This window comes from Nelumbo nucifera, chromosome 5, assembly GCF_055504915.1.
Source record: "Nelumbo nucifera cultivar China Antique chromosome 5, China Antique-T2T, whole genome shotgun sequence".
Lineage (NCBI taxonomy): Eukaryota > Viridiplantae > Streptophyta > Magnoliopsida > Proteales > Nelumbonaceae > Nelumbo > Nelumbo nucifera.
The window spans coordinates 30,710,824-30,728,507 of NC_142653.1; the positions used below are offsets into that span (position 1 = coordinate 30,710,824).

The 17,684-nt window shown below is 38.2% G+C and overlaps 1 protein-coding gene across 5 annotated transcripts in view; it reads right to left on the reverse strand.

Moving 5' to 3' along the window:
- Positions 1–1,416: 1,416 nt before the first annotated feature.
- Positions 1,417–17,684, reverse strand: part of ATH13 (ABC2 homolog 13) — a 51,972-nt gene continuing 35,704 nt past the window's right edge. For 2 of the 5 annotated variants that reach the window (XM_010262829.3, XM_088887633.1), the window contains 12 exons: positions 13,185–13,258; positions 12,980–13,049; positions 12,678–12,766; positions 12,436–12,560; positions 11,839–11,919; positions 11,693–11,753; positions 11,532–11,586; positions 11,276–11,374; positions 11,064–11,153; positions 9,362–9,421; positions 9,129–9,252; positions 1,417–1,942 (listed from right to left, as the gene is read on the reverse strand). In XM_010262829.3, coding sequence (XP_010261131.1) covers positions 9,136–9,252; positions 9,362–9,421; positions 11,064–11,153; positions 11,276–11,374; positions 11,532–11,586; positions 11,693–11,753; positions 11,839–11,919; positions 12,436–12,560; positions 12,678–12,766; positions 12,980–13,049; positions 13,185–13,258 — 921 coding nt within the window. In that variant the 3' untranslated portion in view covers positions 1,417–1,942; positions 9,129–9,135. Of the gene's footprint in view, positions 1,943–8,727; positions 8,845–9,128; positions 9,253–9,361; positions 9,422–11,063; positions 11,154–11,275; positions 11,375–11,531; positions 11,587–11,692; positions 11,754–11,838; positions 11,920–12,435; positions 12,561–12,677; positions 12,767–12,979; positions 13,050–13,184; positions 13,259–17,684 lie in introns of all 5 variants that reach the window. The other 3 variants (XR_016076218.1, XR_735597.3, XM_010262830.3) reach the window with 3 other exon arrangements.

Sequence of the window (17,684 nt, forward strand, 5' to 3'; positions counted from 1 at the left end):
CTGAGAAACATAACACAGCATACGGTCCCCTTCAACACTTGCATTCTTAATGTTTTGGCCTTTTAGGAATTTTAAACACTATAACTCAAAAACAACATTAAATTTCTTTAACATTTGCATCCCAGATCTTATTGCATTCTCATCAATCTGCTTACTGGGTTCAATCTTCAATCTCATTTTGCCCACTCACTTGATTTTCATCTGATTATCGATGTTAATGTGGCTGCTTTGTTTGAAAAGCCTAGTGACAGGTGGGTTATGATTTGGGGAAGGGAACTGGGGAAGGAGAGGGTTAAGTCTGACGAAGGAAACGGGAGATAGGTTCATGATGTTTCAAAAAATATGAAAAGGTTTAACACGTGATGCTTATAGTGTCCATTGGTTATCACAGGCGGTGGCCTTTCATTGAATATACTGCTATTAGATTAAAGCAGATCCGGACTCCTCTCTCCTGTCTCACCTCCACTCCCCTGCCTCCTGCCTCCCCATCAAATATTTGCATTCACAAATCACTAACCTTTTTCCTAGATAGTGATTTTTCCAGAAAACCATTTATTTTCTTAACTCTGTTCTCCCTCCAGTTAGATTTTGTTTTGCTTTGTTTTTTTTTTGACAGAAGGAACTATTCGTTAAAGTTGAAACATTAGGTACATCAGTCTGTTTACAAATCTGTCAAAGCAAGCTGCATAAGAAAATAGTTGTTTTTTATACACACCGGGAATAGAAAAAAAGGAGAAATTGTTTTAGGTTGTGTTTGGTTTGATAGCCTTGGGGAAACAGAAAGTTCTATCAAACCAAACATAGCCTTGGGGAAACGTCACCAAATAGTACCTGGAGGTCCTGGACTCAAAACAGTTTATTTAGACATGCTAATGCAAGGCCATTCAAAATAGGCTAGGGTAGTGATTGTTCAGGAAAAAGAAATCATGCCAATGAATCTGTTCTTTTTGACTGATTTTTTTTGTCTAAACAAATATCAATTAAACAAAGTGTTCATATTTTTTCTCCAAGAAAAAGCAACATTAAGGATATGAGAACATATGGCCAACTACTCTAGCAGGTATGATACTCAAAAAAGTCAAGGCAATTCCGCCCACTATAATTGTAAATGGTCAAACAGATGACAAAAGGCTCAGATTCCATGGCATTTTACCTCATGTTTCTAGAAACGTCTTTACCCTTCGAGCAATCAAATCCTTGACTCTTAATTTTGAATTTCTGATTTTAAACCAGAAGACTGAAAACCTCAAATTTCTGTTGCGCTTTATCTCTTTAAATGGTATCTTGTTACAGTCGTTCTCAAATCCGACAGTGGGAAAGAACCATGTGATTCAAGATGATCTTTATACGTTCAGGCCTGAAAATTGATGGACCATGGAGAAAACTCTAGATAGACAACCGTTATCAAAAGAGATCTTTCGTTCATAAATTATTTGACATTTCATTATGAACCTCAGAAAACATATACAAAAGGTTATTAATATGATACACCAGAAGTTGTTCACAATTTACACTTGTAGACACTTGTGGACATTCTTGTTCAAAGCAAGGATGATGGTTTTGGGTTGCCAACTTAGGAGGCTCTTGAAAACAGTGATTCTACATTTAGGCTCAAAGCTGTCATGAATTGAGTAAGATTATTGCTGATATATCATGACACCGATTTTTTTCTGCAAATGTTCCGTTACAAAAAGTCCAACTCTTGGACGCAAAATGTCGTATAACAAAAACCTTTTAATGAGGGGATCAGAACTGTTCTGCAAGGACTCAATGCCAACTGTGATAACCTTCTTTTCTTTGCATCATAGGAAAACATGAATGTTGGCAAGTTTGAGTTCATATTCACAGAGAAAACCACTCTTCACAGTTCTTCGGCTTGTTTGCTTCTAAAAATTGTTGGAGATTGCTTTACAACCAAAAAGCTTAAGGCTGAACCTGCACTCTAAATATGCCATGAGTCAATAAGGTGGTTGGCAAAAAGCATTTCATTTGTGCAAATAATGTTTTAAGGTTCAAATAGTTCTAATTCATTTAGATAAAAAGGTGGCAAAAATGGACATAAGGCTGCGCTTGGTTCCAATGCAAATGCAAATATGTACACTACATATTTACCCATTTTTCGGTTCATGGATGCAAACACGGTTCACATTTTAAACCGTTTTTGCATTCATCTTGTTTGTTTGAAATCGGCGCAAAAGTGTAGGCCCATCATTAAATGCTCCAACTATCTTATGCTCCAATGCATCAACTTTGGTCAAAAAGTTAATTATCAAAAAAACACAAAATTGTATCCAAAAAATAGGTACAGCAATGCTCTCTTCTCAGAGTACAAAACTGTCAGAAAATACATTTTTACTCTGATAATCATTACTTTTTTACGTTTCAAACAAACGCTCACAAACACGAACCGGAGTACATAAATACCCCGGTTCGGCATTTGTATCACAAACAAACGGAGCCTAAATTACAGTGAATCAATACAAAGCATAAAGTTGATCGGTACAAAACACTTGATACTCCCCTCAATGCCAACACGAGTTTCCTTTCCCAATTGAACACAACAAAGGAAACAAAGAAATGTCTACTTATTATCATCAAGGGTTAATAGATGTACAGTCAGGTTAGGTTGCTAAGTTGGTAAGGTCTATGAGGAGTTTGTACTCTCTCTCTCTCTCTCTCTCTATGTATATATTAATTTTTTAATAGTTGAATGAATTTTTATTAGATGATAAAAGAATGATACAAGATATGACAAGCATCCCTCTGAATAGGATGTAAAAAGCCATCTCTCCCTTGCCTTGAATTATGGTACCATACATGTGGGTTCAACTCATTTTCACCCGTTAAATGATACCTAGCCTGGTAAAAAGCCACTACCCAATGTTGATCCCAGCTATCTTGGGCCTTGGGAGGGGTGGACTAGATATAGACCTGACATTTTTTTATCAATAACTGGAAATTGTAATATGAAGAGCTATACTCGAAGTAGCAAGGAAGAAAAGAGAATGACAGAAAAGAAGAGAATGTCGAACTGTACTAGCCAATCGACCAGTTCTTTATTTATAGATGAATATAGTACAAGGTACAAGAAATTATTGGGATGCCCCTGATTAGTGATGGGACACCCAGATGACTTAAATCATTAAACAGGATTAGGCCCATTAACACAAGCCCAGTTACAAGATAAGTTAAACATAAGAATGGGCTAATAAGAACTCTTATCAGCCGAACATCACTCTAACATTCTAACACTCCCCCTCAAGCTAAGCATAGATATCAATCATGTTTAGCTTGCCAAGTATGTCCCTGAACTTCGTTGATGCCAGCCCTTTAGTTAATACATCTGCAATCTGCATCTCTGATGGAGTATAAGGCACACAGAGTTCTCCTGAAATAATTCTCTCTCTGACAAAGTGTCGATCAATTTCAATATGTTTTGTCCTGTCATGCTGCACAGGATTGTTGGCAATGTTGATAGCAACTTTATTATCACAATACAGCTTGAGAGGACCCTCTGTCTTGATACCAAGCTCATTAAGGAGAGTCCTGAGCCATAAGAGTTCAGCAACCCCGTGTGCCATAGCCCGGTATTCTGCTTCTGCACTTGATCTAGCCACAACATTCTGCTTCTTACTATGCCATGTGACTAGGTTTCCTCCCAAGAATGTACAGTAACCTGATGTTGATTTTCTGTCTCCAACAGACCCAGCCCAATCAGCATCAGTGAAGGCTTCAATTTCAAGTCTGCTGTTTTTTCTGAATAAAATTCCTTTCCCTGGGCAAGTCTTCAAGTATCTGAGGATTCTTTCCACTGCTCTCATATGAGAGGTCTTTGGTGAGTGCATGAATTGACTGACAACATGCACTGCATAGGCAATGTCTGGCCGAGTAAGGGATAAGTATATCAGTTTTCCTACCAACTTTTGGTACCTTTCCTTATCACAGTATTCCTCACCCATTGATTCTTGTAATCCATGGCTTGGTTCTATTGGAGTGTCTGCTGGCCTGTACCCCATCATGCCTGTTTCCTCTAGGAGATCTAGCACATACTTTCTTTGACATATGTAGATTCCTTCTCTTGATCTAGCAACTTCAATTCCAAGAAAGTATCTCAGATTTCCCAGGTCTTTGATCTCAAATTTTGAAGCTAAGAACTCCTTCAGCCTCTTCATCTCTCTCACATCATTTCCAGTAATCACCATATCATCCACATACACAATGAGTGCTGTAAGTTTGTCATCCTGTCTCCTTGTAAACAATGTATGATCTGCACTGCTCTGAGTGTACCCTACTTTCTTCATGGCCAAACAAAGTCTCTCAAACCATGCCCGGGGAGATTGCTTCAAACCATATAATGCTTTCCTTAGTTTACATACCGTCTTTCCAACATCATATCCAGGTGGGGGTTCCATGAATACCTCTTCATGAAGATCACCATTTAGGAAGGCATTCTTCACATCCAGCTGATGAAGTTCCCAAGAGAATTTTGCTGCTAGTGACAGTAGAACCCTGATTGTGTTGAGCTTTGCTACTGGGGCAAAGGTTTCCTTGTAGTCAATTCCTTCCTTTTGTGTAAACCCCTTTGCCACGAGTCTGGCCTTGTACCTCTCAACTGACCCATCTTCCCTGTGCTTTACTGTGAATACCCACTTGCACCCAACAATGCCTTTCCCTTCTGGCAGGTCCACCAATTCCCATGTCCTTGCTTTCATTAGGGCTTTCATCTCCTCATTCATGGCTTCTTTCCACCTTGGATTAGATGCCGCCTCTGAATACCTGGAAGGGACACATACAGAGGAAAGAGCAGACACAAAGGAATGATAGGCAGGGGATAAGTGTGAGTAAAAAACATAATCGGCTATGGGATGCCGAGTGGTACAAGAACGAACAGGCTTACGGAGAGCAATAGAAAGATCCAAATCTGAATTGAGTGAATCAGAATTACCTTGGATTGCAGAGACAGATTGATCTGAGTTCAACTGGTTGCAATCATGAGGTTGAGGGGCCTTCTTCCTTCTACTGTATGTAAGTATCTCTTTCTCCTGTTTACTGGAACCTTCAGAAGTATCAGCCGAATCTGGAGAAGCAATTGGCACAGTGGAAGTCTCACTAGGTTGACCCGGAATGTTATAGCTAGTAGTAGTGGAAGGTGCTGAAATGGGAACAAAAAAGAAGGGAGAATGAGAATCCTCTTCCAACCCACTACTCTCCCCCTGAAGAGGATTCTGAGAAGACTCGAAATAGGGTTGAAACTCAAAAAAGACTACATCCCTGGTGACATATTTTTTCTTGGAGACAGGATCATAACACTTATACCCCTTCTGCGTAGGAGAGTACCCCAAAAATATTCCCTTTGTAGCCTTAGGATCCAGCTTGGTCTTCTTTGGATCTTTCACATGTATGAAGCATGTACAACCAAAAACCCGCGGGGGAAGAGGAAATTCTGGAAGAGGGGGACACAAAACAGAGAAAGGGGTCTTCATACCCAGTACCTTAGATGGCATCCGATTTATCAGGTATGATGCAGTGAGAACAGCTTGAGACCAATATTGCTTGGGCACGTTGTGCTGGAAAAGAAGGGCTCGAGCTGTCTCCAATAGATGTCTGTTCTTGCGCTCAGCGACCCCATTTTGCTGAGGGGTGTAAGCACACGATGATTGATGTAACATGCCTGCATCTTCCATGAATGAGTTCAGGGATCTTTCAAAGTATTCAGCTGCATTGTCTGAACGGAATTGCTTGATCTTTTTATCAAATTGTGTTTCAACCATCTTGCAAAACATCATAGTTATCCGGGGAACTTCTTCACGTCCTTTCAACAGATAAATCCAAGTGCACCGAGAATAATGGTCAATAAAACTGATGAAGTAACGGAAGCCATCAATGGAAACAATGGGTGAAGGACCCCAAACATCAGAATGAACCAAGTCAAAAGGGGCTTGAATTTCATTACTAGAAATTGGATACATTGATCTACATTGTTTTGACATTTGACACACATCACAAATTAAACTTTGACTCGAAATGCCCTTACATAATTCGGGAAACAACATTGCTAAGGAAGAAAAGGACAAATGACCTAGCCTAGCATGCCACAAGTGCAGCCTAGCTATTGACTCCACACTCTCCGGACTAGTAGTAGAAGCTTGCATGGCTGAGCTGACATCTTCATCAAAGTAGTAGAGGCCCCCATACTCATGACCACTCCCAATCGTTCTCCTCGTCAATCTGTCCTAGAAGACACAATGAGAAGGAAAGAAAGTTATACTGCAGTTCAAATTTTTTGTAAGCTTTGAAACAGACAACAGATTTGAGGTAAGACTAGGAACATGTAGGACTGATTTAAGAGAGAGATCCTTGCTTAGGTCAACCACCCCCTTTCCAGAGATGGTGGAGAGGGACCCATCAGCTACTCTCATCTTATCCTGGCCAGACAACAAATGATATGTGGAGAATAAGGAGGACATATGTGTCATATGGTCAGTGGCTCCGGAATCAATCACCCAAGAGGTAGAATTAATGGAACTAGATGCACTAAATGCAGAGGCTGTACCTGATTTGGAAAGAGAGGTGGAAGCTAAAGAATTGTTCTTCAGACGGGCTAATGCCCGACTAAGAACCTCTACCTCACTAGCTGTGAAGCCCAAAGTACTTGGTCCAGAGGAATCGGCAGCCTGCCTTGCGGTGGAAGATGACACTGTCTGAATACTCTGTGAGTTGTCACTACTGTTGTTGGTGGCAAGATTCCCACTTGCTGTGTGGCCCTTCTGTTGCCTTTTGTCCTTTCTCAGAGCAGCTGGCTTCAGATGAGGGTACAGGACCCAACATTTCTCCTTTGTGTGTTTCTCACCACCACAATGTGTACACTTGAGGGACTTCTTGTCTGAAAATCTATTCCCCTTAGTGGAGACTAAGGCTGAATGTTCTCCAGGTTGTTCTGTTGACTGTGTCTGGGAGTCAACTTGCATCTCCTTTCTCCTTACTTCTTCATTCCTCACCAGGTAGTAGACATGGTGAAGCTCAGGTAATTCATCTCTCCCTAGAATCTGTGACCTTATACCTTCATATACAGGGTCAAGACCCGCCAGAAACTTGAAGGCTCTGCCCTCCTCAATCTGCTTATCATGCCTCCCCTTATCATTAGCATTTTCCCAATCCAAAATCAAATGGTGGTCAAGCTCTTCCCAGAGGCCTTCCAGTGTTGCAAAGTAGGTTGCCACGGACATGTCTCCTTGCCTTAGGGCTGCAATGTCTTGGTTCAGCCTGTAGATTCTAGCATTGTTCTTTTTCTGGCCATATGTCTTAGATACTTTCTCCCAAATTTTAGCAGCTGTGGGGAAGTGATGAACAGTTTTGGCCACCCTAGGAGTCATAGAGGCCAGCAACCAAGACATGACTATGGCATTTTCCTTACGCCACACGGTGTATTCAGGACTGCCAATTTCTGGTTGTTTCTTGTCTCCATCCAAATAGCCTGTGAGGTCACGAGAGGTAATGAACAGCATTGCTGAGACAGACCACTCTCTGAAGTTATACTCATCTAGCAGCACACTTGTAATCTGCAAGCTGTGCAGATTAGGGTTTTCCAGGTTTGAGGACCTTGTAACAGGTCTGTTATCTCTAGAGGAAACTTCACCGGATAGTGAGGACATCTTGACTTCAGTCCAAGAGTTGTTCACAGTGCTGTAGGTGATTCTGTTTAGGACTGGCCGAAGTGGTCACAGTGTTCACCGTGCTGGTAGAAGTGTTCACAGTTCGGGTACTGTGCAGTGCTGTTTAGGACTGGCCGAAGTAGCAAGTACAGGGCTGTAACTGAACCAGTTCACAGTGCTAGTAACTGAAGTTACTTCAGTTAGGGCTTGTTGTGCAACCTGAAGTAACTGTGCAGTGCAGTAACTGAAGTTCACAAAGTAGGACTGATAACCGACCTGAAGAGAATCTGTAACTGAAGTTACCACAGTTCTGCCCAAGTCTTGCTGGGGCACGAAGCTACAACTGTAGAGAAGGCTAAGTCTTTACCACTTGTTCTGCGCAAGTCTTGCTGGAGCACGAAGCTGCAACTGTAGAGGAAGCTCTCCCTCTTTCGGCTAGTGCTAGGACTGCTGAAATCAGTCCTCAACTAGGTCTGTCCTATACAGACCTCTCTTAGTAGCCCAATAGCTACTATTTGCTGGAGATAATCTAGTAGGACATCTACTTCTGGGTCTTACTTCTCTTGAGTCCTACAACCAAGAGAAACCCTAGGTTCGAACTTGCTTTACTCTCTTACACTCCTAGGTCTTCACTGCAGCAACCCAGAAAAGGAAGAGAGAAGATGAAAAGACAGCAAGAGAAGAGAGTGCGCCTGCTAAAACCAGGAAGGAGCTAATGCTCTGATACCATGTAATCTGAAGAGCTATACTCGAAGTAGCAAGGAAGAAAAGAGAATGACAGAAAAGAAGAGAATGCCGAACTGTACTAGCCAGTCGACCAGTTCTTTATTTATAGATGAATATAGTACAAGGTACAAGAAATTACTGGGATGCCCCTGATTAGTGATGGGACACCCAGATGACTTAAATCATTAAACAGGATTAGGCCCATTAACACAAGCCCAGTTACAAGATAAGTTAAACATAAGAATGGGCTAATAAGAACTCTTATCAGCCGAACATCACTCTAACATTCTAACAGAAATTTCATTGATTAATTAAAAGGATTACATCAGATGAAAAAAGAACAGATAACCTCTCTTATCTCTCCCCAGAAGCAGATATTGACCTGACATTTGGCATTCAAAAACCTTTTTCAGCCTGAGATTTTACCATCATATCAGGCAATGACCCCTATCCCTAGCCTGGTCACCTACCAAACAAAAAGGAAAAGAAAAACAGATATTACATAGGGGGGCATGGTCCAACACAAGAATGCAGTTCAATGAATTGCTCATCCAATAAATTGCCAAAAAAAAATAAAAAATCCATGCACAAACATAATGATATATGACATTTCTGTGAAGTTATCTTATTTTAGTTGAACAATCAATTGTGGATGGGAAGGCATATGCTTCAGCAAACGAGGAATAAATTGTATCATGTAATTAGACTATGAAAGACCAAAACTACACTTCAACATAGGCATTCACTCACCAATGGTTCAGGCTGTGCCTGTTATCAGCTTCTCTTGTTGATCTAATTTTTTGACCTTGAGAATGCCAAAGAAAATTTGAATGCCAAAAAATGCACAAAGTACGTATCCTACCATAGCAGGAACCTATAAGAATGAAGGGCTTGTCAGAAGCATGAACAGAAACCATGTATATGATGGAAGGCACATATTCACATAATATGCAAGAAATACAGATTAACAAGGATGGGCTTACTCGAATTGAATTTAGATACAGTACTGTTGCCAGGTTTAGTAGACTTCCAGCAACCACTGCCTGTAACGTAAAAAAGAGATCCAGTCACATGGTAAAAATATCTTGTTCCATAATAACAAATAAAATTTTGTCATCTTAAATTTCCCATGTATCATGACATGGAAAAAATCACGAGGAAAGCTACAACAAGCTACGGCCCTAATTCTATGTCATGAACTAAAGTTGCATTAGTTTGAAAATAGCACATCCAATTCAAGACTACTATTGCCAACTTGTTCATGAACTAAAGCTGCAAGTTTACAAAAGCATATCAAATTTAAGATTTGGAAACTATTTACAAAAAACTTTCTTTCTGGGTTCAAACTTTGTCAATAGAAAACATCTGATTTGATATATCTATTACAGGTTTAGGTGAAATAGTCAACAAATTAAAACACCTGAAGTAGCACAGACAGATGTTCCCAAAGAAGTGAGAGCGGAGTGGAAGCCACCTGCACTGAACAAATTAAAACTAAACTTTGATGGGAGTTCCTTTGGCAACCCGGGAAGGGCAGGTATAGGAGGTGTTATTAGAAATCATCTAGGTGAAGTTATGGCACTCTTCTCAGGACCAATAGATATTGGTGACTCAATACAGTCTGAATCATTGGCTCTACTTCAAGGCTTAAAGATGGCTGAGCAGATTGGTACAACAGACTTAGAAATAGAAGGAGACTCACTGCTGGTCATTTCTTGGGCTAAAAACATTACATCAGCACCTTGGAAGCTCAAATTTATATACAGAGAAATTGACATAATTGCAAGGAAGTTCAACACTCAGTTTGGCTGGATCAAAACAACTGCAAATGGGTTGGCGGACACTCTAGCAAAACAGGGGGCAAATAGATCTACCTTGTACTGGGCAGAACTGTAAATGCTTTTTAGTGTTTGCAGATTGGGTTAATGCTTTCTGCAACCTTTATCTATTGTATTTCAATATTTCTCTGTTATTAATAAAATCTTTTTGCTGATAAAAAAAAATAGTCAACAATACCATTCTTTTTCTTTTCTTGCTAGGTATTATATTTGGATTGGCTAATGTCAACCCACGATGATAACTATCATTATTTTTGAAAATCTAGCATATTATCAGACTTTCAAAAAGTGTAAAAAAATGCTAAAGGTTAAGTCCCTATCCATGGGACTTGAACCGTGGCACTTTTTGTTGTGATAATGATTATTTTATTATACAAAATGCACTAAAAATTAAAAATATTATTTAAATAATTAGGCATTCAATTATACTACATTGAAGACATTATCAATTAAGGTTATTTTTAATACTATTCTAGATTATGTATGGCTACCTTCATTTACCAACTCCCTACAGTCTAATGTGGTCAGCGACTCAGCAAAGGGTCCTGCTAGGTTCTTTGTTTGCCTATCCAATGGACTAACTAATGTTGGTTAAGTATTTTTGAATTGTTATAAAAATATTGTGAAATATTATAATAATTTTAAGAGATTCCTATTACTTATGTTTTAATGAAATATCAATAGTTTCAGATTTAATATTGAAATTTTCTGACAACAGTTCAATATCTTGGGAATTTCCATAATTTCATTTAATAAAAATCAAGAGATACACAGTCATGATTTTTTTTGACAAGTCACAGTTATGATTTTTTAGCACTGTATAAAGTAATAATTGCGCTACACTCACATTTCCCACTGTCTTTTGAACAGCTGCAACACGTTGGAAAGCCCTCTCAGACTCCAAAGTTCGAACACGAAGCTTCAGATTACCTTGTTCCTATAAAGAGAGATGCAAATGCAGTTAAGGAATTCAAGGTCTATGACAAGAAGAGAAACAGAACCCAGATTACTCAAAAACTCAAAATATAATGAAAATAATGGGGGAAGTTGAGCCACTACCAAGCGCTGAATGATTTCAGCAAGCTTCTCAACTCTGTCAGCCTGTCTAAATATGTTGGCAAATGCACGGGATTGTCGGTCCCATCTCTTTTTGAAGTCCTGAAATATTAATTGTCAATCACATGTTAGTCGTCATAGATATGGCACTAAACAGCATGTAATGGAAAACAGGATTCATGTAGCTGACCCCTGTGAGTCATCAGATTATAATACTCTAGCTGACCATGGTAAAATCAATATAACTTAAGAAACTTGCCTTTATGATAACTTCAACTCCAGCTTCACGAAACCTCAGCAATTCCATGGCATAACTACAAGGTAAAGTGTCAGAGAGACAAAGATTACAGGTAGGAACTAATATTCAAGAGGTCCTATCAATAAATTATAAAGAATTTCAATAACTTCAGAAATACTCACGGTTTGGCAATTTCTGTAATGTCAAATCGAGGGTCAAGACCCTTCCCAATGCCATCCAATACTGCACCAACAACAGCTACCACTTAAGAAAATGTCGCAAATAGGTAATACAACTTTTAAGCGGTTAAGTTTCTTAGCCACTATACCTGAAAATGCTCTAACAACAAACGTGAAAGTGGCAGGAAAACGAAAAGGTTGATCTGCAGCAATTGCCAATAGATCCTCCCCTGCAAACAGAACATGACAATGTTGAGTCCAACTCATTCCACCTTCAACATTGAATGCATGGATATCTAGTACCTGCTTAGCTGTATCTTTAACGTAACAGTAGAAAATTTGTGTAGTTAAACTTACTTAAAGATCAGAAATATCTAGAAACTAAAGGTCAATTGGATATGTCCGGGTTTTCATAACTACAATAGATAAGCTCATATATTCATGTCAAATGCTGAGACTAGACTCATGAGGATATTTAAAGCCAATAAAATTGGAGTGACAAAAAATTGCTTATGAACATATTGTACCCTCAACCTCCCCTTCCTTTGGCTCCTTGTTCTTGTTTAAATTCAAAAACAATCAAAAGTCAATGTAATCTTCATTCAAGTCTTGTAGGAAAAAGCCTAACTTCCCAACGCAAAAATTAAGTCTAACCTACCAAACACTAGTAAGTTAATGGATCAAATCAAATGGAAAGTCATTAAGGCCTTGATTCACATGCATAAAAGATATGACAAGTGCATTACCAATTGCAGCTAGCCGTTGCTTCTTTTTCTCTATCCTTTCCTCCTTAGTTAATGGTTTTTTAAAGCCAAGCTCTGTTTTAGCTATCTCTCTCTCTTTCCTTTGCGCTGCAAGGCGCTCCTCAAAGCTGTATGCAATTTTCAATTACATGGATCAGCAATAATATTTGTAACATGAGAACTAAACATTTAACAAATCTCTCTCTCTCTCTCTCTCTCTCTCTCTCTCTCTCTCGTGAAAGCACCTATTAAGAAAGAATTGCGCTGTCCTTCTAACAGCTGTCATATCTCCAGTAGGCACGAGAACACCCATCTGGATCATGGCCTGAAGCACCTGCAAAAAAGCAGTTTCTTTGAAAAGTAAGTCATAATTCACAATAGGGTACCACAAGGACCAGTAACTTGACATAATTGCAACATTCTTGCAATAGTCATTGTTCATTCAGTGTGAGCTGCTTTAGAAAAATTTGGTGTGTAATATAGACTAAAAAATATTCTAATATATATATACCATTCGGGATGACAATTAAAGGGAAGAGTAATTTACTTTATCAGGGTCCTTCTCATAAATTGCATAGAATGCTTCAAGTAGGCCCTCTCTGATATTTGGACTGATACTGCAAGGCACCAAACCACGAGTTAATTAAATGTATATGATATTTCTCAGTATCAGCAGAACAGTGGGGAGATATTAGTGGGGAAAACTATTATCAAGAGCTAATCATCACCAAAGGTCTGAAACTAGAAAATACCTTCCCATCATTCCGAAGTCGTAGAAGATAAGCCGTCCACCATTCACATCATCCACAGCAATATTTCCAGGATGCTGCAGAAAGGATGTTCTGGTTAAAACTTCTGAAATGACAAAATTAGTAATAAGGTTGGCATTGCGGGCAGCCAGGAACTAATGTAATTATGAAGTCCATGGGGTGCCCTCTTAACAAAGAAGCAGATTTCATGAATTTTTATGTCATATTCATTATACTATCTATTTTATTTTACATTCAAAAAATATTAATTGTTTGTGATTTGGTGCAAATTCAAGGCTTTAAAAAATGGAATTTAATTCATGAAAGGAAACAGACTTAGGAAGTCAGAGAAGATATGAAAAAATATGCCTTAACAAAGATATGGCCCTGGGCAGAATGGATCGACAGAGCAGGATTTATGCAGCTGACCACAAAAAATAGGATAAGGCTTTGATGACGGTGATGATGATATTTCATACTTCAGCCTCCTTTTTAACTAACATGTCATGATATTGGTACATAACCCTACAAAGTCCTGATTGAAGAACTAACATCATTCAACCACTGGGAATATACACGAGGAAGTATAAGTGAAACTTGAGGGGAATAAAAGGAGATTATCATAATGCATAAAGCTTTAGAAATTACAATTACCATGGTGTCTCATGAACCAGAAACTCAGGATATGATTACACCAATAAACAAGGAAAATTTTTAACAAGGCTTCTTTTCTTTCATCTTTCATTAATGAAATGATTCTGTTATTGATCATATAAAAAAAAAAAATCCAACAGTTCCAGAAGAGGCTGCAGTTGTGGACAAGCATACTGAATACAGACTGGTAAAATCAAAAAAGGTTTTTGAATTGTTAGAATTTGATACCCAGATAAATGAGAACAAAACTAATGGTTTTGGCTAAGGTTAAATTGTAAACTAGTAAAAAAGCTGCTAACTGACACTATGATGTATGAAGTTGTGTAGATAAAACCCTATATTATGGAAACATGGGTTGATGTCTAGGCTGATGTCTTTGATTTCATATGAGAAGACCAAATGAAAGCAACAAACTTCTTTCCCCTATCCTATACATGGCCAGGAAGACCCTGAAACTAGCAAGGACAAAAACATTGAATCTCCCCCTTTCGACAGAAACAATTAATAGGAAAAGGGGAAATCCTTGTGCTAACCTTTATGCTACCTAACTTAAAACCTGACAATAATTTACCCTTTTGTTTATAATCCTGCAAGTTAGAATGCTAATCAAATTTCTACCATTTTATTAGTGGGAAAACAGGATGGAAGCATGTGATCTTATGGATGAGGTGCAACCTACCAGCCATTACATTAAGGTACTTATAGAACCTACTCATTTTCATTTTTAGAATGTGAAAATTTCATCAGATGTCTGAGCAAGACAAGACAACATTTGTAGGAAATCTTCAAAAGTTACTTATTATAATGCAAACACACATCAAGATGATCTTTGTGATGCTGCAATTTTAGGTATATTTATGGGATACTTCATTGGTTAACCTTGAGAGAATCATTTATCACTGTCTAATCTAGCATCAGAGGCAACCATGATGTAATTTTTCTTGGCATCTTTTTGAGAAGTTCCTAACCAAATTTCATATTAGTTCCAAGCCAGGTTTGCAATTTTGGTTTTAGGAAGAACTTCAGTCTACTGAAAATGAAAATTTTGTAGGAAATTTAGGAAAGCATAAAGATCTCAAATGGAGAAAATTTTAGGACCATGAAAACTTCCAATGTAATTCCAGGAAATGAGAAAATGGTATAATAACTACACATATAGGACCCAGAATACAACAAAAAGCTGACCATGTATGATATTTTAACAAAATTATTCACCAGCAGGGGCAGAGCCAGGATTTTTGTTTTTTTGGGGGGGTGGGTGGGTGGGTAAAGGCTAATATGAAAATAAACATGGATCCTAATTTCTTTTTTTGGAGGGGTTCTTTCTTTTTAAATTGTATGTAAAAAGGAGGGTGAGTCTGGTTGGCAGCCGGCACTAAAACTTTTGCCAAACTCTCATGATATGGACGTAAAAAAGAGAATATATAAGCTATTCCTTCACTAATATTTTATGAATTTAATTGTTCACTCTCCATGAAATCTAGGTATTTATTTTTCAGTAGACAATGTTTTCAGATACAGTCCATTCTCTTAGTGTTTTTTTTTGAGAAAAAAGGTGAAAAGAAGATAAAATTCCTAGTTTTGCCCCTTGACTCTACTCTAACTTCCAAATAAGGGCAGTCTGAAAAATAATCCTAGCTTAACATTTTCTTTTTTTTTTCTTTATTAACTAGAAAAAATTCATGACTATTAATTGGCTAATTTTCTCACAGGAACATTATGACAAAATATTTCTAAGAAATACAGGAAATCTAAGTTGCTAACCAAATATCCTTTTCCCTTATTCATGTTCTATCATAACTAATATATATATATAATAAGTAGATTAATTATGTATTTACTTAATTGACTTCTCAGAGCCCGTTTGGGACTTTTGTCAAACATATGGTTCTCATTAATGAAATCCCTTGTCTTTATCGAAAATGATCCCCCTTTCCCTCATTCATCCACCGAGCGTACAAAATAATAAAAAAAGACACCAATAAATAAAACAAAAAAAAAGAGAAAACATAGAAATAAATCTTAAGAATGTAAAGTTGTACCTCAATTTCAAATCTGCAATGTAAAACCTCTTTTCTTTGGTGTTAACTTCTACGTATTGAAAATATTCAGGACTGATTGGCATGGGAAACTCCTTGAAGGCTGAATTGTTGGCCTTACTGCAGGGGCTCAGATTAGCTAAACAGTTCGGTTTCAGATCAATTGAGGTGGAATGGGACTCAAAAGTAGTTATATCTTGGGAAAATGCAAACAGGCACACCCCTTGGACTCTTAAACATGTAGTGAGGGAAGTGGAAAAGGTCGCAAGGACATAGGAGAAGAGTTTAAATGGGTCAGAAGGACTGCAAATGGGTTTGCTGACTCCTTAGCTAAACAAGGAGTTACAAGACAACTTTTGTTCTGGGCTTCTATGTAGCTTGGGTTTGAGGAAAGGGTTTGACAGTTCTGTACTCATATTATACTAAGCATCCCTTTGTCTATATAAAACTTAATTTCTGCTGATCAAAACAACATATTCTAACTTGCATACAGTGACAAACTGATAACAAAATATTAAGAAAACATAACTCTTGAATTCCTCTAATTAATCGGTAACATAATAAAAAGCGTTTAAAAATGGATGAGATTCATTGATTCAAGAGAACATCTGACTAATTTATTATTTAGTTACTGTGTGCAGATAGTGGTGTTCTCAGTTCTGTCTGTATTTAAGAATCACTAAATCAAGACTTCAAATTCAATCAATGGTTCTGGTTTTGGGCAATGTTCAAACTTCAAACTTCAAGTATTCAACGGTTTGTGTTGTGGTTGAACAGTGAACGCAATGAATAAACGGCTCTGGGCAGCATTTGGGCTGTTGGGCAACATTTGAAGCTCAAAATCACCTCATGGTTCTGTGTTTTTTATTTTTTCCTTTTTTTTTTTTCCAAACTATAGGTCACTTTTGACCATTAGACCTGTTCATGGGCCAGGTAGCCTGATGGGCCAGCCTGGCCTGGCCTGTTCTAAGTTGGGCTTGGACATGACTTTAGGCCTGTGGGCTCAGGCTCGGGCCCAAAACACCAGGCCCAACCATTTTCGGGCCGGGTTCGGGCTTTCTCAAAAAAGCCTAGCCCGAGCCCGAGCTTGATAATATATTATATAATAAAAAAATATATTTATGAGATCTTTCATTATTTTTGGGGTTTGAAGTCTTTTAATATAAATAAAACAGTTTTTTATTGAATAAAAATATTTTTTCAAATTTATAGCCGGGCTTCGGGCTTTATACGAGGGCCAGGCTTGGGCTCAAGACCTAGGCCTGATGGTTGGGCTGGGCTCGGGCTTGGGCCTGAATGTATTCTGTTAATACAGAGACAAAGTGCGGCCCGAACCCGGCCCATGAACAGGGCAATTAACCATGCAAAGAGTATCAAACCATTGGGGGGGGGGGTCCCCCTAGCTCTGCCCCTGTCACCAGCATATGTATATACATTGGCATTGGAATTAGCAACAGTTTAACAACCAAATTTCATTCAAAGCAAAAACGTCACCTAACGACTAAAAGTATACAAACACAAGAAATAGATCGTTCAAAACTAATGTCTATATCTTTATTACTCTATTTTATATTTTATTTTAATTTTAATATAAACAAAAAGAGCGTACAGGAAAAGAATCTAAAAAATATGTCAGCAAAAGGCAATTAATTGCTTTTCTTACATGCTCAATGAAATAACATTTACCTGTCCACCGTGCGGATGTATTGCGTTTGTCATATATAAGTCTTGTTTTAAGAAATTATAGCTGTTAGTTTCTCCTAAGCTTGCTAAAATCCACAAGAAGCAATTAAGGTTTTCTTGGTCTTAT